This window comes from Pteronotus mesoamericanus, unplaced genomic scaffold (genome assembly GCF_021234165.1).
Source record: "Pteronotus mesoamericanus isolate MK-2021 breed Mesoamerican mustached bat unplaced genomic scaffold, CSHL_Meso_final contig_317, whole genome shotgun sequence".
NCBI classification, from domain to species: Eukaryota; Metazoa; Chordata; class Mammalia; order Chiroptera; family Mormoopidae; genus Pteronotus; species Pteronotus mesoamericanus.
Genome location: NW_026555133.1, coordinates 4734280 through 4762194, shown reverse-complemented (window position 1 = coordinate 4762194; position 27915 = coordinate 4734280). Strand labels below are relative to the sequence as shown.

General features: G+C 35.0%; 1 protein-coding gene, 1 non-coding gene and 1 pseudogene across 2 annotated transcripts in view; 2 read left to right on the top strand and 1 right to left on the bottom strand.

Annotated features, from left to right (window-relative positions):
• PAFAH1B1 (platelet activating factor acetylhydrolase 1b regulatory subunit 1) overlaps window positions 1–27915 on the top strand; it is a 67825-nt gene that overhangs the window by 13453 nt on the left and 26457 nt on the right. The window contains exon 2 of the mRNA XM_054575893.1: window positions 8482–8703. Coding sequence (XP_054431868.1) covers window positions 8672–8703 — 32 coding nt within the window. The 5' untranslated portion in view covers window positions 8482–8671. The remainder of the gene's footprint in view (window positions 1–8481; window positions 8704–27915) is intronic.
• On the bottom strand, window positions 1191–1297 carry LOC129072396 (U6 spliceosomal RNA). The gene has a single exon (XR_008529346.1). It is a non-coding gene; the product is annotated as a U6 spliceosomal RNA (small nuclear RNA).
• Window positions 18183–21251, top strand: LOC129072392 (glycosyltransferase 8 domain-containing protein 1-like; annotated as a pseudogene).

The window sequence follows — 27915 nt, the reverse complement described above, 5'->3', positions numbered from 1 at the left end:
TGGCAATTAAAACAAGAAAATAAAACATTGTTAATTTTTTTTGCCAATCCTGTATAACAGTGTTGGATGATATTTTATTAAAATAAAGCTTTGAATATTGAATAAAGGAAGTCTTGCATTCAGAACATTGTTGGAACTGTTACATTCACCTTAGAATAGAAATGTACAGGTTATAAACAAACAATTTCTGCCTAATTCTCATTAACTTTATTGTAACTTTACCTCAGTAATCTCTCACATGATATTGCAGTTTAATTCTTTTTTGATTCTCTAAAAAACATTATTAGGAACATTAAGACAGGTGATGTGAATAACCAAGTTTTATGTCTCTCTCTGTTGGATGCTGGTTACTTGTGTTGTTTAAACTTTGATCTAATTCTTCTAAACTATGTGTAGCCAGCATAACTAAGAAAGTAGCTTTTATTTGCCTAACTCAAATCAAGATCTTAATTTGTTAAATTATAGACAAATATTTTTCTATAGAAAAATGTTTTAAGGACAGATTAGCTTTTGTTTTCTTCATTGGATTGTGTACAGAATCTGTAAGGATAATTGGGTAAGATGGTAAAAATATTTGGAAACATCAAGAGGGATATATCTGTAATATGAATAGTCATATAGAGTAATAAAATGTCTTATGTGCCATTAGTGACTTTGAGGAAAATATAGTGTTTTATTGAAACTAATTTTTTTAAATCCTGATGATTTGCAGAGTATCATGAAGCATACAGTTGATTGGAAAACAACAGATTTTATTTAACTCTTGAAAACTAGCTAATCTGAAAACATACCCAATAAATCTTGATTGATAGAAGCTTCTGCCTTGCCTTGCCACATTGTTGTATCTGGAAAGTATTTGGAATGGGATTCTAAAATGTGCTGTTCAAGAAAGGTAGATAATCTACTGATCCTCTTTAAATAAAGCATTGTCAAGTGCCAGTTTCCTAAGAGCAAGTGCTATTGGTAATCATCCACTTACTAGTGGCTTCCTTAAATGCCTACTTTACATCTAATAATAAGTAAGTCTGATGATTTCCACTTTGCATATTAATACTCATCTACTGTTTATGTTCTCCCTCACACACATCCTTTATTTTCTGATATTTCCCTCTATTACATAAAGTCCTAGTTGGCAAAGGCCAACGTATGAAATAGATCATAAGTGAACGAATATTTTTTCTTTTTTAAAAAAAATTATGGAATCCTTCACAAATTTGTGTATTATTCTTGTGCAGGGGACATGCTAATCTTCTCTGTATCATTCCAGTTTTAGTTTATGTGCTGCTGAAGTGAGCACTGAAATAATATTTTATAAAGTTTGTTTTGGTAAGTGTGAAACCTATGTTACCACATTGAAACTTAAAATGAAAAGAATTTATTGTCACTCACCATTCTGTTTTATAAGATTATTTTTTAATGTGATATTATTTTCTTTATCTTTTCTTTTTTACTCTTTCCCTTTCTCTTTCTGTGATGAGGTACTTACCCAGCTAGTAAAACATTGCTAAGAGAGCAGCATTGGTGTAGCAGATAAGTGGATATAATATTAAGAGTATAGAATGCTAAAGAATTCTGCATTCCAAAAAGCATACTGAAGCCTCTGTTTCTAGTGCTTAGGCAACACAGATCTGATCTTTAAAATTAATGTCTGGATATTGACATTCAAATGAATAAATGAGACTTCTTGAAATATGTTTGTAATATATACAAGTACTTAGGGATTATTGAAGGACTGCCAAAATATTTTTCAAAAATGTTAAGTCTTTTCATTCATTATGTTGACTTTAGGAGGATTTCTGAACCCTCTTAAAATGCATGCAGTATTTCGTTTATAAGTGCTTCTTTGAGGGAAAAGATCTAGGCTTTCATTACATTCTCAAAGGAATCCGATGGACTTCACACCTCCCCCCTCCCAAAAAAAAGATTAAGAACTCCTTTATTTGTACTGTTGCTCATATATTGTTAATTGCAAAATAATTCAGAGTATCTCCTTTGTTCCATTTCAGAATCATTTATTTCTGTTGTCATGTGATATTTTGCAATTACGTTTTAAAATACTAAGCTAAAAGGTAACTGGAAAGATACATTATATTCTCAAGTATGATAGCTCAATTTTTTGATAGCAAAAAAAAATTAAGTATTAAAGATAGAAAGTTGATGGAGGATGAAATAACCTGAGTTAAAATGAACCTTAGATGTTACCTACTTTCCAGAAAAGTTAGATGAATTATTCAGGGTTATAAAGGTGATGACAGACTTAAGCTTATATTTTCTTCATCTGCATTTAGAGCTCATCATATCCATTGCCTTTCTTTACCATGTATCCTCAATACTTAGCTAGTTGTATGAAAGCATTATTAACATACAGTTAACAACAAATTGGAAAATCGTAAATTTAATCATTCTATTCTCTGTTCTCCCAGGTTATAGAGACCTACTTTCTTGATCCCTAGGGCTCTCAATTTTCCTTTCCTGTTTTCACTTTCTGCACAATGCATTTTAGGCTCTTTGATCCATTATTTCTTCTCTCATTATGCATTCATCTCACACAACTTTGCAAACCCTTAACCCAACCCTAGATCTCTAAATATGCAACTTTTCTGTGTCTGCAGCCAGACTGTACATACTTGCTAAAGAAAAAAATGACATCTTTGTACATTGGTAACACCAAAAATTCAGTCTTCCATCTAAAAAAATGTTCTTCCTGTTCCATTTCTTTGTTCTCCATAGCAGCTATTTCAAGCCTCTTAATGCCTTCTTCCTTATCCTGCCTATTCAGCAAATGACCTTATTTCCTATTTTCCTGAAATATAAAAAACATTTGCATCCTTTTCTTTCCAACACGGTGGAAAAGGTGACTCATCTTTATGTGTAAGATTTTTACTGTGGATCGCATTCCTTTCTCTCTCTCCTTCCTTAACTCTTCGTTTCATTATTTCCCTATGATTAAAAAAAAAAACTTTATTATAGAAAATATCAGACCCATAAACAAAATTAGAGAATAGTGTGATGAACCCTCTATTACCCAGCTTAGTAGTTATCAACTCTTGTTTTATATATCTCCCCCCTACTCTTTTCACCCAGTTTCTTTTTTTTTTAATCCTCACCCAGGATGTATTTATTGATTTTAGAGAGAGGGAGAAACGTCCATTTGAGAGTGTAACATCCATTGGTTACATCTTATACGTGCCCCAACCAGGGATGGAACCCACAGCCTTTTGGGGTACGAGACGATGTTCCAACCAAGATAAATTTTTTGAAGCAAATACCAGACATATCACTTAACTGATAAGGTTTTTTAAAGATTTAATTACTTATTTTTAGAGAGAGGGAAGGAGAGGGAGAGAAACATGAATGTGTGGTTGACTCTTGTACTCCCCCACTGGGGACCTGGCCCGCAACCCAGGCATGTGCCCTGACTAGGAATTGAACCAGCAACCCTTTGGTTCACAGGCCAGCACTCAATCCACTGAGCCACACCAGCCGGGCCTAACTGATAAATTTTTTATTGTGTATTTCTAAAAGACTTAAAAATAACCACAATACTGTTAATACTCTTGAAAAATTCAAAATTATTCTTTAATATCATCAGACATCCAGCCAGGGTTCAAACTTCCCCAGTTTATTCACTGGTTTGTTCATTTTACTAGTAATTTTTTGAATCCACATCAAAGTAAGGTTTATAAACTGCAGGTGTTTGATGTATCACTTGTCTCTTTTAAATTTCCCTTTCTAACTCTTTTTCTTTTCTTGGAATTTACTTTAAGAAATTGGGTCATTTATTTTATAGGGCTTTTCATAGTCTGGATATTGCTGGTTATTCCATGGTGTCTTTAGCATATTCTTCTGCCATTTTTACTTCTTGCAAATTGATAGTTGGAGCCAGACATTTGAACAGAATCAGATTTGATTTTGTGGCAAGAAATCATGTCTTTCTGTCATGTCTAGTTGTCTGTCTGCCTTTGGTTGGTTAGGAGGTGAAAATGGTAATAATAAAATTCTTAATTCGTATCTCCACTTTCCCTGTGTCTTTTTTTTTTCCTTTTTTCTCCTTTTAGCATTTAAGCATTTCATTTAGTTGAAGTAGAAAACAACCAGAAAAATAGCTTTTCCACATTTCCATCTCTTTCTAAGATACTTATTTATGATGCCATCTTTTTACTTCATTTCCTTATACGGATCAGTCCATTTAAATACGGTTTTTGCTGTGTTAAACCATGTCCCAACCATTTTACTGATACCATTTTTATTAAGGTTATCAGTGAGCTCTATACTTAATGGAGCAGGTCCATTTAAGACTGTTCAGCTTATTAATCGTTGGATAACTTTGAGTACTCTTGATTGTCTCTCCTTGAAATTCTACTTTCTCTCTTCTGTTTTTACTTTTACTTCTTTAGTTGCTTTCTCTCAGCCTCAATTGTAGATTCGGAGGGTATGTGTGTTTTAAGTGTTGGCATTGCTTGGCCTGGCTCTGCTTATCTTGCTCTACACGTTCTCCTATGGGTTAAATCTCATATGTTTTAATGGCTTCAGTTGTATTACCTCTAAGCTGGTAGGTAGGACCAAATCTTCATTTTTGTAGTTTGGTTCTCTTCAGAGCTGACTTTTTTGTACAACTTCCTACTAGAAATCTCACAGGCACCTCGGAGTTAACATACCTAAAATGGAATAAATTACACTTTCCTCATCCCCTCATATATTTTCTGTTCAACTTAGTTCAAAGCCAGAAATCTCTGGAACTTATCTTTGATTCCTTGGCTGACCTTTCTCACTTTTTTGCTGCCCACTAGTCACCAGCCCTATAATATTTTCCCATTAAATAACTTAAATTCATCTAATTCTCTTCATTCGCTGCTGCTTTGCTGGTATGAATCCCCATTATCTACCTAACACTTTCATTACTGCGAGCTGCCTATTTGGTCTCTTCCTTTCTAGTCTTTCTGGTTTATTCTTCATTATAAAAGTTAGAATGATTTTTCTTAAAAGCTCATCTAAAGGTTCCCCATTGTTCCTAGGACAAATTGCAAAGACCTGAGTGTGTTTTGTGATCAAGCCCCTACTAACCTACTCAGCCTCATCGTGAGTCATCATCCCCCTATGCGGTAATACTTGGTCACACTTTTCACGCGTTAAATTGCCCATTTCTTGGATGACTCTTTCAGTAGACTGTAACTTCTTGAGTGTAAAGACCAAGTTTTTTTCTTCATTGCACATGGTGCCTGGTACATAACATAGTGTCTTATAAATGTTTGTTGAATGAATAAATTAACTTACACAGTACACTAATATATATTCAATGATATGTTTGTCTTGTTTTGTTATTAGATCATCCTTGTATTCCAGTACTGTTATTCTTCTACATTGATTTTATTTTTTTGTGAGAAACAGCCTCCATAATTAAACAAGACCTTGTAATGTACATAATATAGTGGATTTTTATCCTGATTAGAATAGGGATTTTTGCCATGTTTGTTTTTCACTTCAGTTTATATGATTAAATCTCTGTCAGTGGATTCCTGTTGTTTCAGTTAATAGAAACCTGTAGACAGTTCAGATAATCACCACAATCAAGTAATCCTTACCCTACTGTGACCTTTGTCAGAGTGTATACAACCCTAGATTCTGTAACCTTGTGACAATTAAGGCTTAGAAAGTGAGGCTTCAATAATTAGGAGTTGCTAAATACCAAAGAGGGATGGTTTTCTGAGTTGTCCATCGTGTTTGATTCTCAATCTCCTATTATTGACAGTCATATTTCTCTGATTTAGACAGAGTGGTTTTCAAGTATCATTTTGAACTAGCTGGCCACCATGTTGTAAGTATAATTAAAGATCATAAAATAGCCCTGGCTGGTGTGGCTCAGTGGATCGAGCACCAGCCAGTGACCCAAAGGGTCACTGGTTTGATTCCTAGTCAGGGCACATGCCTGGGTTGCAGGCCAGGTCCCCAGTAGGGGGCACGCAAGAGGGAACCACACATTAATGTTTCTCTCCCTCTCTTTCTCCCTCCTCCTCTCTCTAAAAATAAATAAATAAAAATATTTAAAAAGGGTGGGGTGGGGTAGGGGAAAGTGGTGGCAGGAAAATGGAGACAACTGTAATTGAACAATAAAAAAATAAAAATTTTAAGGGGAAAAATCGTAAAATAAATATCTGATTATATTACTGGAATTGCTCATTGGAGAAGGATTTCCATTAAAATGGCAGCTGCCATGGGAACATCTCGGCACTCACTTTTTGATTCAGAGTTCACATTTAAAACCAACATGACTCAGTGGATTGAGCGCTGGACTGTGAATCAAAGGGTTGCCGGTTCGGTTCCCAGTCAGGGCACATGCATGGGTTGTAGGCCAGGTCCCTGGTAGGGGGTACTTGAGAGGCAACCACACGTTGATGTTTTTCTCCCTTTCTCCTTCCCTTTCCCTCTCTTTAAAAATAAATGAATAAAATCTTTAAAAAAATAAAATGAAACCAGAGTTTGCTCTTTCATTTTTTTCTGGACTACCTTATTCACCAGTATTCCTCAGTGCCTGGAATAGTGTCTGCTGAGGCATGAGAAAGGTACTAAAGAAGTACTCTTTGACTCCTGTCCATGTTTTGTCTTGATATATTGGTGGTTCCACACGTCCTTCATTAAATGTTAATGTCATTTCATTTGGAGGATGATTTTCTATTTCTTTGAAGTGTCCCTTCCAGTTGAATTTTGTACATACCAATAGTCTGCATTTTAAGTAAGATTATCTCAGGTAAATTTCCTTAATACAGTAGAAATTCTCTCTTTTTGTACAATGTGATTAGACAGACTTTTTTTTTTTTGTAAAATGGGAGGTTTGAAGAAAAAGTCTTTAAGAAAGCTTGATTTGTCTTTTATCTCTTGTCTACATCATACTTTTTAGATACTGTATAGAAATTGATTTTATAATGTTATAAGTGTGAAGAAACGGCTCTGAAATATTAAGTAATATTTTCTAAAAACTAGGTTAAAACCTGTGTGAGTACATAAAATCTAGAATAGGTCATTCCATTTTTTTTTAAAAACATTCTGAAGGACACAAAATAAAGTAAAATAATATTAAGTTATTTCTTGATTAAATGCATTAGTTAAGAGGGCATTAAATTACTACTTATTTACATTGTAAATATTGGGTTGACCAAAAGGTCTGTTTTTTCTGTAGAATAAAGACGCATTTTTTTCCTTTCACCAATAACTTGATTGATTTGGATATTTTGAGTGTGCTGGCTATCTCCTTCTATCGGCTTCTAGTGGGTAGAGGACAGGGATGCTGATAAACATCTTTCAGTGCATAAGAGAGCCCCACAGCAAAGAATTATTTGGCAAAAATATCAGTAGTACTAAGAAACCTCACAAATCAATTTTGACACGTTTGATCAGTCACAGCACCTTCTCCATACACTGCACAAATCTTTTTTGCATTTTGGTTGTGTTTTTTACCTTTCTTGAAATATCAAAGCATAATATCCTGAAATATTGTGTATTTCATCTTTAATATAAAATGGCTGCAGAAAAATTCACCACTTTTTGCCCTGGCTGGTGTGGCTCAGTGGATTGAGCATCAGCCCTGTGAACTGAAAGACCTCTGGTTCGACTCCCAGTCAGGGAACATGCCTGGGTTGTGGGCCAGGTCCCCAGTAGGCGATGGGTGAGAGGCAACCACTCAGTGTTTCTCTCACACGTTGATATTTCTCTCCCTTTGATTGCTCTCTAAAAATAAATAATAAAATCTTTTTAAAAATTTGCCAATTTTGATAATCTTTTTAAATGCATGCTGATGTGGCAGCTGTCAACAATATAATAATATAATACAACAAAATTGTTTTGAATGACGTTAAAGACAACTAAGCACTACCAGAGCCATCTTACAGAAAAAATGTAATGGGCCAACCCAGTATTAAGCTATTCTAAGATTATTGGTGACTAATATTTAATCTTAAAGGCTACTTCAGTTACAGTTGTCCCCTTTTGGCTTGTGGACAGTTTATGAAATCATCTGTCATGATTTTTTCAGATTATACCTTTTTTGTAAATTAGAATTTTTGATTTTTTATCTTTAAGAGAAAATTATAGTCTTCTAGAGAAGTTACATGTTAATATTTGAAAAAATAAAATTAGTATCAATATATCTGGTGGGTAACATAGTAGGGAGTGGGTAGATTATTTTTCTAATTTTTTTAATTTGTGTTTTTTTCATTTTTATAGAATTTATTGAATTGAAACTGGTTAATAAAGTACAGGTTGGGAGTGGATAAATCTAAAAATAGTGCTGTAAACTATTGAAGATAATTTAAAATATATAAAATACTACATATTTTGGCATTGATTTTTCACAGTAGGTTGAAAATGTCAGCTAATAATATTAGCATCACAGTAAACCTCATCTTTGAAAGTGTGTACTGAAGTAATAATTTAGAAGTAATTTAAATTCTAAGTGAAAGAAGTAATCTTTTCTCTCTTTTTCCTTAGGTGGAATGAATCTTACTTGTTGACTGTCTCCTGGTTGCTTGTTGAATTCACTTGTAAAAGAACCATCTTCCTCTGTGTGGAAGCCACTCAGTGGCATATTTAATTATAAATCCAGGGATCGCAAAGCCTTTCGATTTCCCAAAGGAGGGGACATACCACTATATCAAACAAGCTTGACATTACAGCCAAAATGGTGCTGTCCCAGAGACAACGAGATGAACTGTAAGTTCCTCTGTTTTCATTTTTTAATATTCTCTTATAAAGGATAAAGTAGCAAATTAAAATACAGCTTTGGAAGATCTATTCTCAGGTTAAAACTATTGTTGGGAGTGTTTAAATATTGATATGGGCAGTTTGGTCTGATTTTAAAACTGGGTCTTACTTTGACATAGCACTCTTTACCCTTGTGACCTTTGTGTGTATAAGTTTAAAGCAAAACAAACAAGTTATTTGGGATAAGTCTTATCTTAAGTGTGTCTTAAATATATCAATTATCATGTTCATTTGGAGGATAGGTGCTTCAGAGCACTTCTAAATTATTTTATCTGGATCCATGTGTTAGAAAAATGACAGCATTTGTTGTTATTACTGGTGAAGCCTTTTGTTTGCCTGGTTGTATTTTTTATCATCCTTTGGGTGTTAGAGGATTTGAACTTTATGCAATGGCTAACATAACAGTTAATGTGCAAATGCATTAATTAGATAGGCATGAAAATTATTTGAGCACTGCTATTATGTAGGATTTTATAGCATTCTATTTTTGTAGGTGAAGAATATCTTGGAAAAGATTCAGCTTTGTGTTCTGGTTTTTTAAAATTTCCTTTTTTTAAAAAACTATATTTGTAAATTAAAATTTATAAGTTTGTAAGATAAGTACAAAGAATACTTATGTACATTTTATCCAAATTCACCTATTATTAACATTTTCTACTATTTGCATTCTTATTTGCATTCTGTAGCTGTGTATGTGTGTATACACACAAATATTTTTTTCCTAAACCATTTGAAAGCACAAATGACCTTTCTCCCAGATACCTTAGTGTGCAGTTCCTAAGAATAAGGACATTCTTCTATAAAACCACAGTAGAGTTTGCAATTTCAGTAACTTTAACATTGAAACAATTCTTTTATTTATAAATCTACCATCTATATTTCAGTTTTGTTGGTTGATCTGATAATGTCCTTTATGGCAATATTTTAATACTCTTGTACACCATCCAGTTGAGAATTAGGTATTATGTTCAGTGGTCAAAAGTGTCATTTAATCTGGAACATTCTTTCAACCTTCCTTTTTTGCCTTTTATGGCATATTGATATTTTTGAAGCCCTCCTCCCCCTTTAATAGAATGTTCCTCTTTTTTTTTTAATGCAGATTGATTTTATTTATTTTTTAAATGTCAAAATCAGTTAAAATACTTAAAAAATTAAATCCATTATAAAGTCTCAGCAATTAAAACAACATGACACCAGCACAGAAATAATCAAGTAGATCAGTGAAATAAAATGAGCATTTTACACACAAACGTATATATCTGACACCGTAATATGTCATTAAACTGACATTTCAGATCAATGGAGAAAATAAGGCTTATTCAACAAATAATGTGCATGGACCACTATTACTTGAAATAAAACAAACATAGAGCCCTGTTTCACATATTATACACAAAATATTCAGTGCGTTAAAAATCCGTATGGAAAATCTAAGGAGTTTTTGGAGAAAATTAAAAATATTTTTCTTACCCTGAAGTAAAATATTCAAACCCAGAAGCTATAAAGTAAAATATTGACAATATAACTATAGTAAACATTTAAGACTATACAGTAATATACATATAAAAAAAGTTAAAGGACAAGTAATAGAATAGGAAAGTATTTGCAACACATCTAAAAAGGGGTTAATAGTTTTTTGGGGTTTTTTTTTTCATTTTTAGGGAAAAAATTCTATAAACATTTAGTCAAAAAATGGATAAAGAATACCAAAAAGTTATTTAAAGCTTTTTAAAAAGAATAGAAATAAGCAAGAAACATACAAAAGCAGGTTATTTCAACAGATAATAAAGTAATACTTAATATAACATATTGTCACAGACTAATAAATATTAAAAATATTAGTAATATCCAGTATTGGCGACTGTGAAAGGAACTGGGTATTCATAGACTCTTTTTCTTCATCTTTTTAAAGCAATCCCTTTAGTATATCTTACAATGCTGGTTTGGTGGAGTTGTCTTTTAGCCTTCTTTTATATAGGATTATATAGGATTATTTCACCTTCCATTTTAATTGAGAGCCTTGCTGGGTAGAGCAGTCTTGGTTGCAAGCCTTTGCTTTTCATTACTTGGAATATTTCTTGCCATTCCTTTCTGGCGTGTAGTGTTTATACTGAGGAGTCAGCTGTTAGCCGTATTGGGGCTCCCTTGTATGTTACTACCTTTTTCTCTCTTGCCGTCTTTAGGATTCTCTTTGTCTTTGATAGTTGCCATTTTCATGATGATGTGTCTTGGAGTGGGCCTCATTGGGTTCCTCTTGAATGGGACCTTCTGTGATTCCTGGACTTGAGTGACTTTATCTCTCTTCAAATTAGGGAAGTTTTCCATTACTTTTTCAAACAGGTTCTCTATCCCTTGCTTCTCTTCTCCTTCTAGCATCCCTATTATACGGATAATACTACATTTCAGGTTGTCCTGCATTTCCCTAAACACCTCTTCATTCTTTTTTAGTCTTTTCATTTTCTTTCTCTTTCTATAAGCTTTTTTCTGCCTTATGCTCCAAGCCCACTCATTCAATTCTCTGCTTCATCTAGCCTGCTTTTGATTCCTTCTACTGTGTTCTTCAATTCAGAGATTGTATTCTTCATTTTCTCTTGTGTCTTATTGATAATTTCTGTGTCCTTTTTCATGCTGATGTAGTTTGCAGTAAGTTCCTTGTAGTTTCCCTGTAGTTTTTGGTAATTCTCTCTGAGCTCACTGAGCTCGTTGAGCTGCTTAGAACCATTGTTTGGAACTCAATATCTGATCATTTGCTTGCCTCTATTTCATTTAGTTCTCTTTGTGGGGATTGCTCCTTTCTCTTCGACTGGGGGGTGTCTCTTTGTCTTTCCATTATTTGTGAGACTCTTCTTTTTTGCTTCTGCTTCTTAAATTGATCTGTCTTTATTTCCTGACTTTGTGGTGTGAACTTCTATGATAGGAGAACGCTGTTTTTAATTTCTGGATCTGCCTCTGATAATGTCAGATGTTGACTCTGTCTGACCTTAGGCAGTCTGTTCAAGATTTTCAGGAATCTACTGTCTGTAGGTTTCTTCTTCAGTTGTTAATCTAGTCACTCTGCACTCAGCAGTCAGGCTTGGGCACCGCAGGGTGGGGGAGGTTCCCTCCTGAGGGCAGGGTTATTGGGTCTTCTCAAGTTGCTGCTGCTCAGGGGAGTGGTCTGCCTGAGCCAGCTAGCTGCTGCTGTGTGCGGGAGGAGTCAGCACCAGGATCCTGCAAGCTACGCTCTCCATTCTCTCCCTAAAGCCTCCATCTCCAGTCTCTCCTCAAGTGTCTCTAGATCACTCTGCGCCCTCTTTAACCAGGGATGTACTATCTGTGGCTGCCACTCTGTAGCCAGCCATCAGGCTTCAGCACCACCGGGCCAGGGCAGAGTCCCCCCCTTGGGGCAGGGCTGTTGTGTCCTCTCATGCTGTTGCCACTCAGGAGTGGTCTGCCTGAGCCAGGTGGCTGCTGTACAGGGGATGAGTCAGCACCAGGATCCCGCTGGCTACTTTCTCAGTTCTCTCCCCAAAGCCTCCTTCCCCAGTCTCTCCTCTGGCGTCTCCAGCCCACTCTGCCCCTGCTTTTGCTGGAGACCAGGGTAAGTGGCTGCAAATAAAAATTTATGTGTTGGTCCTTTAAATGTCTCTTTGTGTCTCCAGCCTCCTGTCTCTGGCAGAGAGCAACCCTGCCACTTTTTGCAGCTGGTTGTTTTCTGTGTACTTTTTGGGCTCTGGTGCCATAGGCTGGAGATCCCCGCTTGTGGTTCAGACCATGCTCTTCTCAGGGGGATCCCACTGGCTGTTTCAGTATCCCTGTGGTGCTGCCACCCTTGGGCACCCTGCCCACCTTCTCGAGTCTCTACCTCACTCCTTAGCAGTTAGGTTGTGCTAATGCTGATTCTTCTGTCTGAGGTTATAAGGCTCCTCTTGCTATTGTTCAGTTGTTTATTCCGGGTGATTTCTCTACAGTTTAGTTGTAATTGTAGATTGGTCCTGGGAGGAGATCAATGTGACTTCCACTCACTCTTCTGCCATCTTGATTTCCTGCTTCCCCCAAATATTCCTTATTTTGCATTGGTCTGATGTGTCCTCATGATTAGATTCAGTGTATCCATTCTTGGCCAGCATACTGCATGTGTAATTTTGTGTTCTCAGGAGACCCATAATGTTCATCTGCCCCTTAATGATGTTAATTTTGATCCCTCAGTAAAGATGCCCAATTTCTCTGCTGTATAGTTACTAATCCTTTTTAACAAATATTGAGGGTGATACTTTAAGGTCATGCAAACATTCTTATTTCTTGCCAGTATTCCTCCACTCTTTGCTCCCTGTGGTTACATAGTATACTTTTTCAATGCTTTTATTCTTTGTACATTTGCTTATCAGCACTAAGCATTTTACTGTAACCAAGGGTCCTTCTTCTTATCCTTTTTATTTACTTGTCTTTTCATTATTGATATAAACTCTTGGATTCTCATATCTTCAGTAGTTTCGTCAATCACTACTGTTTTTACTGCTTTGGTGCATGAATTGTTGTAGATTGTCCCATAGGAGATAGTTGGCTTTTATATATACCCTTACGTTTTTTATGTCTACTTCCTTACTTTCCGGCATAAAAAGATGTTCCAGGCTTATTGTGGCCCAGTCCTGCCTTAATGCTAGAGTCAGCCATTGCTGCAACAAGCCCTGATGACTTGTTAGTGGAGAATGGTGTTAGACATCAAGATATGAACACTAAGTATACTTATTGCTACTGAGTTGTATTTGCTTCTGAGCCCTTTACAGAGACAGAGCTAGGAAATACACATGTACAGACACCTGGTATACACGTGTACTAAGGTTTCTCAATCTTGGCACTGTTGACATTTTGGGCTAAGTAATTCTTTGCTGTGGGGGCTGTCCTGTACCCTCTTGGTTGTTTAGCAACATCCCTGGCCTCTACTCCCAAGGTGCCATAATTAACAGTGTCTCCAGATGTTCCCACTGACCTCTCGGGGGCGAAATCTCCAGTTGAGAACCAGTGATGTATACATATACACATACTTATTTTAGAAGTCATTAGACTACACTGATATTTGTAATTCTACTAGTTCCTTTCTTGTCTTTCTGTGGTATTTCTCTCTCTCTTCTTTTACAGTCTCTCAAGTCATTTGCTCAGTCCTGTAATCCTTCTAAAATAGTTTCAGAATTATGTTCATATCACTTCAGAAAGAAAAAAATCTTCCTGGAAAGGGTTCAGAATTTGTATGCTGTTTTCCACCCATCCATCCTGCCCAAGACAATATAAATCAAATATAGCAAGTCATCAGATAATGTCATTTGGTTTAGAGGCATCTCATTTCATTACAACATTGATGAAATGCCATAGAAACTTAACTCTTGTTTTATATTACTTAGCCTATGGTAAAATTCATTTCATTATCTGTCATTTCATTGCAGTTCCAAGAACCTATTGATGATGTGAAGTGAGGGCTTACTGTACTGGATTTGGAAGTTACTTGATTCGTTTTTTTTTTTTCCTCTTTGTGTGGTTTATATTACTTAAAATAAGTTGGGTTTATCTGTTCTAAGTCAGTTCAGGTCTTTTTCCTGGATGCCTTGTGTAAGCTGACTGCAAGTCATGCATTTTACTCTCATTTTTAGATGAATATTTAAACATTATGGCCAAAAATAGAACTTTTCATTTGGACAAAAATTGAGAATGGTAGAACCTAATTTCAGTGGCTAAATTTGTAGAGACTTTTAGATAAGAATTGACTTGATGGTGCTCAAGTAAAGAAAATTTGTCTTACAGATCTAAATGTAAACTTAGGAAATGAGACTCTTCCAGCTTTTGCTTTTTCTTAGATTTTTTAAAAAAACGTGAATATATATTTATTATGATGAAACATGATTACCTTACCTCTTACAAGTAAGATAAATTTTGGACCTAAATTTGCCTCTCTCTTTTTTTTTTAAGATTTTATTTATTTATTTTTAGAGCGAGGAAGAGAAACATTGATGTTAGAGAGAAACATTAATCAGTTGCCTCTAGCACACCCTTAACCAGGGACATGGCCTGCAACCCAGGCATGGACCCTGACTGGGAATTGAATTGGTGAACTTTTGCTTTCCAGGGTAATGCCCAACCACCAGAACAACACTGGTCGGAGCTCAATTTACCTTAATAACAAGGTAGCTTTTGGGTTTTTTTTTTTTCTATTTTTTAAAATCATTTTTATTTTTCAATAACAGTTGACATGCATTATTATATTAGCTTCGAGTATGCACCCCAGTGAGTAGACACTACATAACTTATTAAGTGACTATCCTGGTAAATCTCACACTCATCTGACACTGTACATAGTTATTACAATATTATTGACTGTATTCTCTGTGCTGTACTTTACGTCCCCATGACTGTTCTGTAACAACCAATTTGTATTTCTTAATTCCTTTACCTTTTTCACCCATTTCCCTCCCCCCCAGTTTCCACCTCCCCAAAAATGTTCTCCGTATTTATGAGTCTGTTTCTGTTCTGCTTGTTCTTTTATTTTGTTTTTTAGATTCAGTTGTTGATATATATGTGTTATTGCCATTTTATTGTTCATATTTTTAAAATCTTTTTCTTCTTTATCTTCTTAAAGAAGACCCTTAACATTTCATGCAATCTGGTTTGGTGGTGGTGAAGTCCTTTAACTTTTTCTTATCTGGGAATCTCTTTGTCCTTTGATTCTAAATTGTAGCTTTGCTGGGCAGAGTAATCTTGGTTATAGGTCTTTGCTTTCCATGACTTTGAATATTTCTTGCTAACTCCTGCAGCTGGCAGTTTCTGTTGAGAAATCAGTGGACAGTCTATGGGAGCTCCCTTGTAGGTAATTAACTGCTTTTCTCTTGTTGTTTTTAAAATTCTATTTTTGTCTTTAACCTTTTCTGGTTTTTAAAAATCCTCACCTGAGGATATGTGTATTGATTTCAGAGAGGAGAGAAGAGAGAGAGAAACATCAATGGATATGTGCCCCAACCAGGGATTGAACATGCAACATTTTGGTGTACAGGATAATGCTCCAACCTATTGAGCAATTGGTCAGGCCTAACCTTTTGCATTTTAATTATTATGTGCCTTGGTGTGGGCTTCCTTGGATTCATCTTGTTTGGGATTCTCTACAGTACCTGGACCTGTATGTCTTCTTTGTTAACTAAGTGAGGGAAGTTTTCTGTCATCATTTTTTCAAACACATTTTCAATTTCTTGCTCTGTCTTCGTTCCAGTGCTGCCATGATGAGAATGTTGATGCTCTCAAAGTTGTCCCAGTGGTTCCTTACACTACTTTCCTTTTTCTAAATTCTTTTTATTTTTTGCTGTTCTGATTGGGTGTTTTTTACTTCGTTATTGTCCAAATTGCTGATTTAATCCTCAGCTTCACCTCCTCTACTGTAATGAAGTAAATTATTCTTTATTTCAGTTAGTGTATCCTTTGTTTTTAACTGGTCCTTTTATAATGCAGTTGAGGTTCCAACTAAACTCATTGAGCATCCTTATAACCGTTAGTGCTTTGAACTCTGCATCTGATAGATTGCTTTTCTTTATTTTGTTTAGTTCTTTTTCTGGAGTTTTGTTCTGTTCTTTTATTTGAACATGTTTCTTGTCTCCTCATTTTGGCAATGTCCCTGAGTTTGTTTCTATGTATTAGATAGAGCTGCTACATCTCCCAGGCTTGGTAGAGTGGCCTAATGTAGTAGGTGTTCTGTAGGGTCCAGTGGCACAGCCTCTCTAGGTGTGCCTCCCACATTTTAGCATTTCCAATAGGTTGGATAGCATTTAACTTGTAAAATTCTTTGATATATTGTATAGGTAGAAATGAGATTAATTTTTACATACTTGAAACAGGTAATTTTGAGCAATGCTACTAAATGTGATTCAACTCAACAAATGTGTATTGCCTGCCCTTTATGTTCTTTTTACTTTTAGGTATGTAAACTTGAATAATGACAAAAAAAATTTATGTGGGTATGACAAATATATTTTATAGATAAATTGAAGATTGTAGAAAGTAAAATTATTTAGCTTCATGAGTAGTATTAGGAACAAAACCCGTTTTCTGATTTCTAGTTCATTATTCGTTGAACAGAATTCTGTTACCAAAATTAATAAGCAGAATGTAAACATTACCCCCCCCACCTCAGTTTCTCAGTCTCACTTTTTAGAGGTGGCCACCATTACCTTTGTATATTATAATCTTTTCAGGTATTTTTCATGTGTTTATTTCAAATTCATGAATTTTTTCTTAAAATTTATAAAATAGAATTGTACTTAACAACCTATTTTTGTCACCCTTTCTGTGAATTTGGAAATGGTTTTATCTGTTGTTAATTCATCTAATAGTTACTTTTAACAAAATTTAGACCTTTATTTTTTTATCAAATTTTATTCATTTTCCCCCCTATAAAAGATGAATGAAGTCTTATATTTATGTTGTCCTGGTTGATGATATTTGCATTCTGCTTAATTTGTTGTTCATCAGTAATTCTTTTGTGCTACAACTTTCCTATTCTTGCATGTTTTTTTAAAACAGCTTTATTGAAGTATAATTGACATACAAAGCACAGCACGTATTTAATATGTATAATTTGATGAGCTTGGACCCTTGTATTCTAATTTTTTTTTAAAGATTATTTATTTTTAGACAGGGGAAGGGAGAGAAACATCAATGTTTGGTTACCTCTCCAGAGCCCCCCTACATGGGACCTAGCCTGCAACCCAGGCATGTGCCCTGATTGGGAATTGACCCTTTGCTTCACAGTCTGGTGCTCAGTCCACTGAGCCACACCAGCCAGGACTGTATTCTAATTTTGATCACTCTGTTAGTTGGGTAGATTTTGCATTGTGTACCTTTCTCAAAATGGGCTCATAAATGGACCTCCCTGAGTCTTTGCATGTTAGAGAATAATATTTTTCTTGCTCCCATAAATGAATGACAAGTAGAAGGTTAAGTGACCAATTCTTAGGTTACACATTTTTCCCACTCAGAGTTATATAAATATTAAGGGAAAAAATTGTCACTCAGTAAGCTACAAAGAAAAATCTTCAATTCCAGAAAACCAGAAATCACATAGGCCTTTTTGCTGACCATAATGAAATAAAAATTAATAGCAAAAAGAGAGCGAAGAGAAAACTATTTGCTTAAACATTTGAAAGCGTCTTTCTAAAACTGGAGACAAAAGGTCAAAATGAAATTTAGGAAGTGAAGAAGTCAGTAATAATGAGGCTACTCCTAACAGAAACTTGTGGGGTGTAGCCAGCATAGCATACAGAAAATTAGATAAATATTTAATGAATCTTTTTTTAAAAAAACAAAGATCAGAAATGAAGTATATTCAATTCAAAAATAAGAGCAACAGGGCAGCTCCTCCTCCTCCTGCAGCTGCAGGATTAATAACTAATAGTTATGTAAGACAGAAGAGAAAGATGTCATTCTGAAAAGTAAACATCATCATTCAGGTCCTGGCTGTTGTTTTCCTCTTAGTGGTTTTGCAGTATAACCACTGAGCAGTTTGCTAAGGAATGAGGTTTCAGGTTCAGGAATTTTGGGGCTTCAGTCCATAAACTTTATCCCAAATGCTCCCCATCATGTGGTAGATGGGAGACAACAGAAGATTCCTGTGGTTTTTGCTGCATCTGAAGATAGGCTTGGGGGGATCATTGCATCCATAAATAGCATTCAGCACAACACTTGCTCCAATGTCATTTTCTACACTGTTACACTCAGTGGCGCAGCAGTACCCTGAAAAGCATCAGGTATAAAATTGGGATTTTTGACACTAAACTTTTGAAGGGAAAGTAAAGGAGGATCCTGACCAGGAGGAATCCCTAAAACCATTAACCTTTGCAAGGTTCTACTTGCCTATTCTGGTTTTTGATGCAAACAAAGCCATATATATGGATGATCACATAATTGTACAAGGTGATATTCTTGCCCTCTGAACATACCACTGAAGCCAGGACATGCAGCTGCATTTTCAGGAGATTGTGATTCCGCCTCTGCTAAAGTTGTCATCCGTGGAGCTGGAAACCAGTAGAATTACATTAGATATCTTGACTATAAAAAGGAAAGAATTTGTAAGCTTTGCATGAAAGCCAGCACCTGCTCCTTTAATGCTGGAGTTTTTGTTGCAAACCTGACACAGAATGGAAAAGACTGTACAACTAATCAGCTGGAAAAATGGATGAGACTCAATATAGAAGAGGGACTGTATAGCAGAACTCTTGCTGGCAGCATCATAACACCCCCTCTGTTGATCGTATTTTATCAACAGCACTCCACCATTGATCCAATGTGGAATGCCTGCCACCTTGGCTTCAGTACTGGAAAATGATATTCACCCCCGTTTGTAAAAGCTGCCAAGTTACTTCATTGGAATGGACACTTTAAGCTATGGGGAAGAACTGCTTCATATACTGACGCCTGGGTAAAATGGTACATTCCTGACCCAACAGACAAGTTCAGATGGAAATCTCAAATGTAAAATGTAATTTATGCTATAAGCATTTTTCAGGAAATCCTGGAAGATAGGAAGTAGCAGTTGTGGCAACCCATGGAAACGGGGACATTTCAACTGCGTAAAGAGGACAAGTGGCATTGCCTGGCAGTCAGCTTCTGTGATAGACTACATGTGTCTCAAATGTTTGTTTACTGCAGTGCTGAATGACCAGAGGTGATGGACTGATAAGGCTGGTACAGCTAGTTCACTACTGCTAGTTGGTTTTAAATTTGTAACCTGTGGCCTGATCTATAAATAAAGTGAAGCCTACATTTTTCAAAATAAATAATAAGAACAACAAAATAAGCCCATAGGAAGCAGAGGGAAGGAATTAATAATAAATAAAAGCAAAAATTAATAAAATAGAGACTACAACCTGGTAAACTTGATTGTAAAATTAAAAACTAGCTTTTTAAAAGGACCATAAAGTAGAACTGATTAATAGAAAATACACAAATGAACAATATAGTAATGAAAAAGACAACATAAAGTCAACTAAGAGGTGATTTTCAAGATGATGGGGATGTTCTATTAAATGTCATAATATATATATGACCTGGGTGATTTTTCTCAGGAAAAAAATATGTATACTATAAAATTGGTTAAGGAAGAAGTAGAAAATTTGTATAGATCATTAACTACAGTGGAAATTGTAACATAGTTACAGACTTCATGTCTAGACTCTTAATTTTTTTGAGTCTGTAAGGACCAGTAACTTTCCAGATTATATTGTCTCTTCCGTAATAGAAAGAGGTGGAAAACTTGGGGTCTCATTTCATGAGGCTAGAATAACCCTGGTAGAAATACTATGCAAGAATTAGTACAGAATAGTAGAGAATGTTATAATGAGTACAGAATGTTATAAAACATAATAAGCCAGTTTTTAAATATGAATGCAGACATAAAGATATTGAATAGTATAACAAATTGAAAAGAATCAACAGACTTACTGAAATTTAGTCAGGTGGTCAGAAACAAGATGGCATACAAAATAAATTTTTTTGTTACTGGATAATGTAGTAGAAAAGATTTTTTTGCCTGCTTATGGTGAAAAAAACTTGAATAATAGATGTCAGAACTCCCAAGTTATTGACCAAATTAAATACAACCCCAATAAAAATTTAAACTTAAGTTTTCTGTGAATTTGACCATCTTAATTCTAAAATCTGGAAGAGAAAAATAATTGAGGGAAAAAAAGATTAATAAGAAAGGAACTAATTGTACCACGTATTCAAACATTGCTGTAAAGCTAGTAAATAAAATACTATGATGTAGGCAAATAGGTTAGGAGAACATTAAAATTCAGAGGCAGGCACATTTATCTAGGGAAATCAGCATCAGATAAAGATGGCATTTTACATCAGTAGGAAAAAGATGTGCTATTTGGCAAATAGTGTTAGTACAATAAGGTTGTACTAATAAATGAAATAAACTTGAATCCAGATGAGGTGAAAGCCCAAATGTTAAACACACAAAAGTAACAATAATGTAAAAGTGGTAAAAGAAAATACCACTTTTGACCTTGGCTGGGTAGCTCAGTTGGTTAGAGCATAATCTGGATGTGCCATCGTTGCAGGTTCAGTCCCTAATCAAATCACATATAAGAATCAACCAGTGAATGCGTAAATAAGTGGAACAACAAACTGATGTTTCTCTCTCTCACCCTTTCTCTAAAATCAGTAAATAAAAATTTTAAAGAAAAGAAAAATACTGCCTTTTGGTAGGAAAGGACTTCCTGAAGATATTAAATATGGAAACCAAAAGAAAAATTAGTCAATTTGTATCAAAATATAAAATTTCCAAATTCTAATACAAGGGAGTAAGTGTCTGGGAAAATATTTGCAACACATGTAACAAAGAAGTGGCATGTAGAATAATATAAAGGAGTTTTAAAAATTGCTACAGATTATCACAACCAGTGGAAGAGTGAGAAAAAGATTGTACTAAAGACCATCCACAAACCAAATAAAAAATTCGCTAGTAAACATTAAGTAATGTTTAACATCTGTAAACAGAACAAGATACAGTTTGTTCTCCAAGTGATTATCCAAAGTGAAAAAAATTCTGATGATAGCCTTTGCTAGCAAGGTTGTGGAGAAATGGGCTCTTTGCTACTGGTGGTGGGAATATGCAGTGTTAGAATTTTTTTCCAAGTCAGTTTGACAATATCTTTTAAAATATATAGGTTCTTTGATCTAACAATTTGTATTTGTAAAGAACTTTTTTAACACACTTGCAAATGTTTTTATGTAAAAGGATGTTTGTTCTATTTTCAGTGGTAAGAAACTGGTAACAATCTAAAACCTATACCCATTCTATGATATACTATATAGCAGTTTAAAAATGTGGTATGTTTATGTGTATCTACATGGAAAGAGTTGTAAGACCTATTAAGTGAGTTAATCAGGTTGCTAAATAAGATGGGATGACATATTTATATTAAACACCTCCCACAACTATATTTATATTGTTCTTTTGTGCCTTTATCTGTATAGTTGCACTGATGAAGGCTTGAAAGGGTATACTGAATTGTTAACCGTGGTTGCCTCTGAAGAGATTGAGATTGAATAAAGATGGAATAAAGATTTGTGACAGTATTGTTTCAGTATTTATAAGGCAACTGTATTTGTTTTTGTTAATAAAAGTAAAACTTTAATGGACTTTTTTAAAACAAATAAACTATAAATAATCTTTGATATCATAGGTTGCAGTGGAAAAATTTTAGGTCAGCCTGATGTTTCTCCTTGCTTTTCTACCACGGTATTCATAGTAATTTTATCTTTATGTTTGCCAAACTAGATTTTGGGTATTTTTTATTTGAGGAACATTTTCTTTTAGTATGTATATCTTGGTCAATTATAGTTTACATTATTTTCTGTTCATTTCAGGTGTACGGCATAGTGGTTAGACAGTTTTATAATTTACGAAGTGATCCCCCAGTCAGTCTACTTCCCCGACCTGGCACCATATAGTTATTACAATGTTATTGACTATATATCCTATTTTTTATTATATTTGGTTTTATCATATCGTGTCTTTTGGATTCCTTTTATCTTTTTCTTTTCCTGTTACCTTTGATTTCTTTGAGAGTATAGAGTATTCATCTTATTTTCTGCTTCTTCCTGGGGTTATTTTTCCTCTTTAAAACATGGTTTCCTCTCTGTGTTATTTGCATTGTTACTTTTCTCCTTTTCCTCTTAAGAAAATCTGCTTGGGTCCCATATTGCATCCTTCCTTCTTACTAACATCTTTGCAGACAGCTCTCTTTGTGGGAAAGAACAGTTTGAAATTGAGTGTGCTGTCTTAACAATACCTTTCTTCCCTATTAGTACAGGCTTTTGCTCTAGGACACGTTGCCTCTTAGCTTTCCAGATCTTCCTCAGCTGAGCCTACTATCTTTCTAAAGGATCTCAAGCTATTTTGTGGATAACTTATTGTTTACCTCTGTTAGCTAATTCTTATGAGTTCATGTAAAGCTGATTTTCTATAACTTTCTCTTAAATCCTGCTTGATAGATAGATAGATAGATAGATAGATAGATAGACAGACAGCTTCATTGCCTTAAAATCCTATGCTCCACATATTTGTCCATTCCTCCCTCTCTTCAAACCCCAGATCTTTTTACAGTTTTACTGTCTCTACAGTTTTGTCATTTCCAGAAGGTTAGAATCATACAGTATGTAGCCTTTTTAGAATGACTTTTTTCACCTAGCAATGTGCATTTAAGATTTCCTCCATGTCTTTTCGTGATTATAAATATTTTTAAGATGTTTTACTTTAATAAACTAACATTTGCAGTTTGTTGAGGTATTCAGGTTTTTCCTGTGCATATATTTGAATATTATATATATTTAGCATTGATTAGAAAGTGGTTCTGCCCTGGTGTTCAAAAAAAGTAAAGATCTGAACTTTACTACTTACTACACTTAAAATTGTACTAGAGAATACACAACAGCAACACATGTTTATAGAGTTAAGTTAGATGTCAGACAAGGCCTCTGGCACATACACAGATTGTCATCATGTTCTGAATAATTGTAAAAGACCAGTGTGGGCACAATATCTTGCATCATGTCAGTATCCTATTACAAATAACAGTGGAACTCGGTTCTCGAACTTAATTTCTTCTGAAAAACTGTTGGAGAAGTGATTTGTTCAAAAACCGAATCTCCTTTGTCACCTGAGAGACGTGTGACTGATCACATAGGTGTTGGCATGAAAGGATTGTTGCGTAGAGAATTGAGATCTGAAGTTTTGTTAGACAACTGAGACAATTTTTCCATGAATAGCTTGGTCAAGAACCTAATTCTTCGAGAACCGAGATTTGACCATTGTTTATCCCCTAAAGTTATGGACACCTTTTGTCTGGCTTTGGGATCTATATAATAGGAATAAGAGCAAGGTTTTGATCTTGTTAGTAGTTCAGCTTTGAAACAGGTATTTCCTACTCCTTTTTAAATGTCATAGCTCAACCCTGGCCAGGTAGCTCAGTTGGTTGGAACATCATCCTGATGCACTAAAGTTACAAGTTTGGTCCCCGATCACGGAACATACAAGAAGCAACCAATGGATGCACAAATAACAGAACAGCAATCTCTCTCTCTCTCTCTCTCTCTCTCTCTGAAATCAATAGTCAAAAATAAAAAAGGTCTTTAAATCTTATGGCTCTATTTAATTGAGGAATCCTCTGACACTGCAAGTTGAGCTGTTGGCATTAGTTCCCTGTGTGACTTAGAATTTTTCTTCATACTGGGCAACAGAAGCAAAGTACATGAATGAATTGGATGCAGGGACTGAAATGAGACTGTAATTGTAATTCATATTCTTTTAATTTCAGTTTTCTATGTTTATATTGACTATAAAAGTAAATAAGTATTTAAACGTAAACTTCTTAACATACTGCTTTTATGCAGCTTAGGTTTTGTGGTTCTGCTATTTTTTAAACTTTAAATAGTTGATAATCATGGAACCTATAACCAGATTAATTATATTACCATTTCACGTATCATGAGCATTAAAGTTCCAGATTATTGCCTCGAGGTAATAGATTATAAAAGGTTGTCTGAGTTTTCAAAGGGAGATTTAAGGTGTTCTTAGTTTGTGTTATATTTAATCTTCTTATTCTTTGAACATTTTTTAATAGACATTTTTCACTTAGTACAATGCATTATATTCTGATTATTCCAGGTAACAAGTAATGACGTCCTATACTGTAGGAGTACTGGTGTTTTCTTCTCTTTTTAATGCTTGACTTGTCAAAAACAATAAGCCACTAAACAAAAACAGATGCTTTATTTGTGAATATGAACCAAAATGACAAAATTGCTGATTGTCTCAAAAATGTATTTCAGCATTTGTTGACAGGGTGAAACGTAGGCATCCCTAAAGATAATCAAGATGTTGTCCTCAAGGTCAAAATTGTTTACATTCTGTAGAACTCATACAAAGCCCTTATATTCTGTCACGTCACATTTCATTTTACTGAAGGATTTGACTATATTCTAGAGGATTGTGTTTTAAGAAAAGACGCGTACAGAATAGAAGGCAGTGCCATAACTTCCAGTAAGGGAGTTGAGAAATTGATGTATGCTAAGTTGCTTCTGTTTCCCATATGAGGTTGGAGGTCAGCTGAAGGCTGAGATGCACTTAGGTATTTGAGAGCAGTGAAAGGAGGTAAGGGACAAGTAAATGAATCATCAGGCAGCAGTGAAAAGAAAACATATATTAATGACTTGAGCCATACTGATTCTAAAGATGTACATCCATTATTAGCAGTACTGTAGATTATGGACTACTGCAGTGTTCAATGAAGGCAAGGGACTATAACCTAATCCTTTTTTTATATTCCCTGGTATGAATCTGGGAACGTAACAGACACTCATCTTTTCCCTTTTCCTTGTTTTATAGTGAAAATTTGCTTTACATTTTAAAAATGTAAATGTTTCCATGTTCTTAATACATGATAGTATATTGACTATTCTTACTATTATACAGCCTGACTTTTCCTTATAGGTTTTTTAAGTATGCAAAATAATATTTTACTGTATTCTAAATGGATCTCACAGTTAAGTAAATGTCTTACAATTACTGTAGACTTATAGTTAAGTAAGAGGAAAAGGGAGAATATGTTTTAAAAGTTGTAAATTATACCGAGGAACTAAGGCAAAGTCTCTCCTCTGGAGACATTGCTGACCTTTGACTAATACTAGGCCATGGATCATTACTTTGAAACAACATAATTGGGAATCTAGCCCAGTTAAAGTCAAGTCATATAAGCATTATCTTCATTTATCTTAGTTTTCAGTAAGGTTATTTTTAGTAACAAGTTTAAAAAATAAAGAAGCAAACATAAATAAGGGGTGTATCAGAACAGCTGTTCAATGGTGACCTCTGCTTTTTGGTTTCAATACTCAAAAATTTTTGTCTAAGTATGAGAATGAACAGCAATAATACTGTGTGTGTGTGTGTGTGTGTGTGTGTGTGTGTGCACGCGCGCACGTGTGCACTTGCTTTAAAAATACAACATGGTATCCTTAGTTGGTAGATAAGTTTTGATGTTACCTTAGTCCCAGGTCTCTGCTGAAGATAGATGGTAACTGATAGGTTAGGATACCAAGCACATGTTATTTTGCTTAATGGTGAAGATGAAGGTCCACTCACCCTGACTTGTCAACATTTCATTCTCCTTTTCTTCAGTACTGCTAGGGTGGCCTTGTTTTGACCTCTTGCTATTCTAGTCCCCAAAGTGGTAGTAGTTGGATCCTGAATTACCCTTTTAAAGTAGGTACCTTCAAGTGTGATGGTGAAGGAAGATCAGTTACCCTTTTTTAGGGCACATGAGGTTAAAAAGGTATAAGACCTGTAGCCAGGAACTCATCACATCTGTGCTGTCCTTTCCCCTTTCCCCAAAGACTCAGTGGGCATTTGTTGCATATATAAGAAGTCGTTATCTGTCTGAGATTTGGCTGATGTCCTGTGACAACCCTCAGTAGCATCTCTGTGCTTAAAGTGAACTTTATTCACATCTTCCCCAGGATTATGGAGATCGTCTTCGTGTTTGTCTAAAATAGTGTAGCCTTTGATGGTGTGAGGATTGTCGTCAGGAACAGGGCACTAAAGATAGCAGTGTGTTCCTGGTGATGTGAACTTACATGTTTGATCCTGCCTGGTCTTCTCTGTTATCTTAACATGTGTCTGCATAACCCTGCCAGCACCCCAGATTCATTAGGGCACTGTAGCCTTTTAGAACAATGCACCTTAACTTCATTGCTTTCCTAATTCCTGAATATGTAAGATCAGTCTTTTTAAGTGTATCTCTTTTAAGAAAACATGTTAGTCAGCCAGCTTTTGACTTAACCTTGTTTTTCCTTATATAAACAATGAAATAAAAAATATAGAATTCTCACAACGTTTTTATTCAATCTTAGAATGCTAGAGTACATAGTTAAAAAATAACAAACACTGTCATCATCATTTTGACTTCAAAAGACCCAAATTTGATTTCCAGCTACATCACTTGCTACTAGAAAGTCAAGTTCTGTGAGCCTGTTTCTTTATGAAAAACAGATTCTACTTCAGTCTCCTCTAATGTATGCTCTGTGATCCTGGGTGCTCCAGTTTAAATTTGTAAGAGATGCTGCAGGACACTGAAGTAGTCTGCTTTTATTGATGATGCTATCCAATTTAACAGATGTTATTTTTTAACTAGCAGTTCATAGCATTTAGAGTAATTTTTAAAAATCTTATCTCCATTTATGCAATTGTGAATGTGTGTGTGGGTTGGTACTGGTGTAGTATTATGACTGATATTACAGCTACAAAATTATCCTGGGGAATAAAAGACAGTGAACGAAGTGTAGGACGTCAGCTAAAATGCTTAAAACCTAATCCTGACATTTTAATGAATTTAGAATAGTTTAGAAAACAAACACAATATTACTTGTTATTGTAATAGTTTCAAAAAAAACAGCGATCGAATATTTTCAATGTGGTGCTATTCCACATGTAAACTTAAGCTCTGTCTAGTCAGCTCCTGGAGAAAAATCCTTGATCTCAGTTCTTTCTCTTGATTTTAACCATTTCTCATTCTGTGTAAGATTGATGTACTCAGAAGGACCTGTTAACTTCTACATGAATTTTTCCTTTATTCTAGTGATTGGTTACTTTTCTTCATCTCCGGAAGCTTAATAGATTAATTTAAATCATTAATTTAAAGCTTTGAGAGATTATTATAAACTTGTGCCTTGATGTCCATTTGTTTTAAAAGAGATAAGTCTTTTATCTTTAATAAAAAACTGATGAAAATCAACTCTAGGTCAGCAACAGAAATTAGTAGCAAACCCAAAAAGCACCTTATAGGCTGTTAAAACCAAAGGATTATTTAGTTTTACTTTTATGTTAAGTGACAGTGCTACTCCTTGCCTGAGTTAGATGGTACTCCTTCACTGGGTCAGTAGTTGGGCTCTCCATATTGAGTGGTGAAGCAATGAGAGCGATGGTGCCAAAATTATCTGTCCACGGGAACCTCACTTCAGTTTCTTGACTCTTTCAACATCACTAACCTAACATGTGACTAAGAAGTCTGACAGTATTGTATTTTATATGGAAATAAAATTGACTAGACCCTTCTGGGACTGGGTTGTAGACTTTATACAACAGCA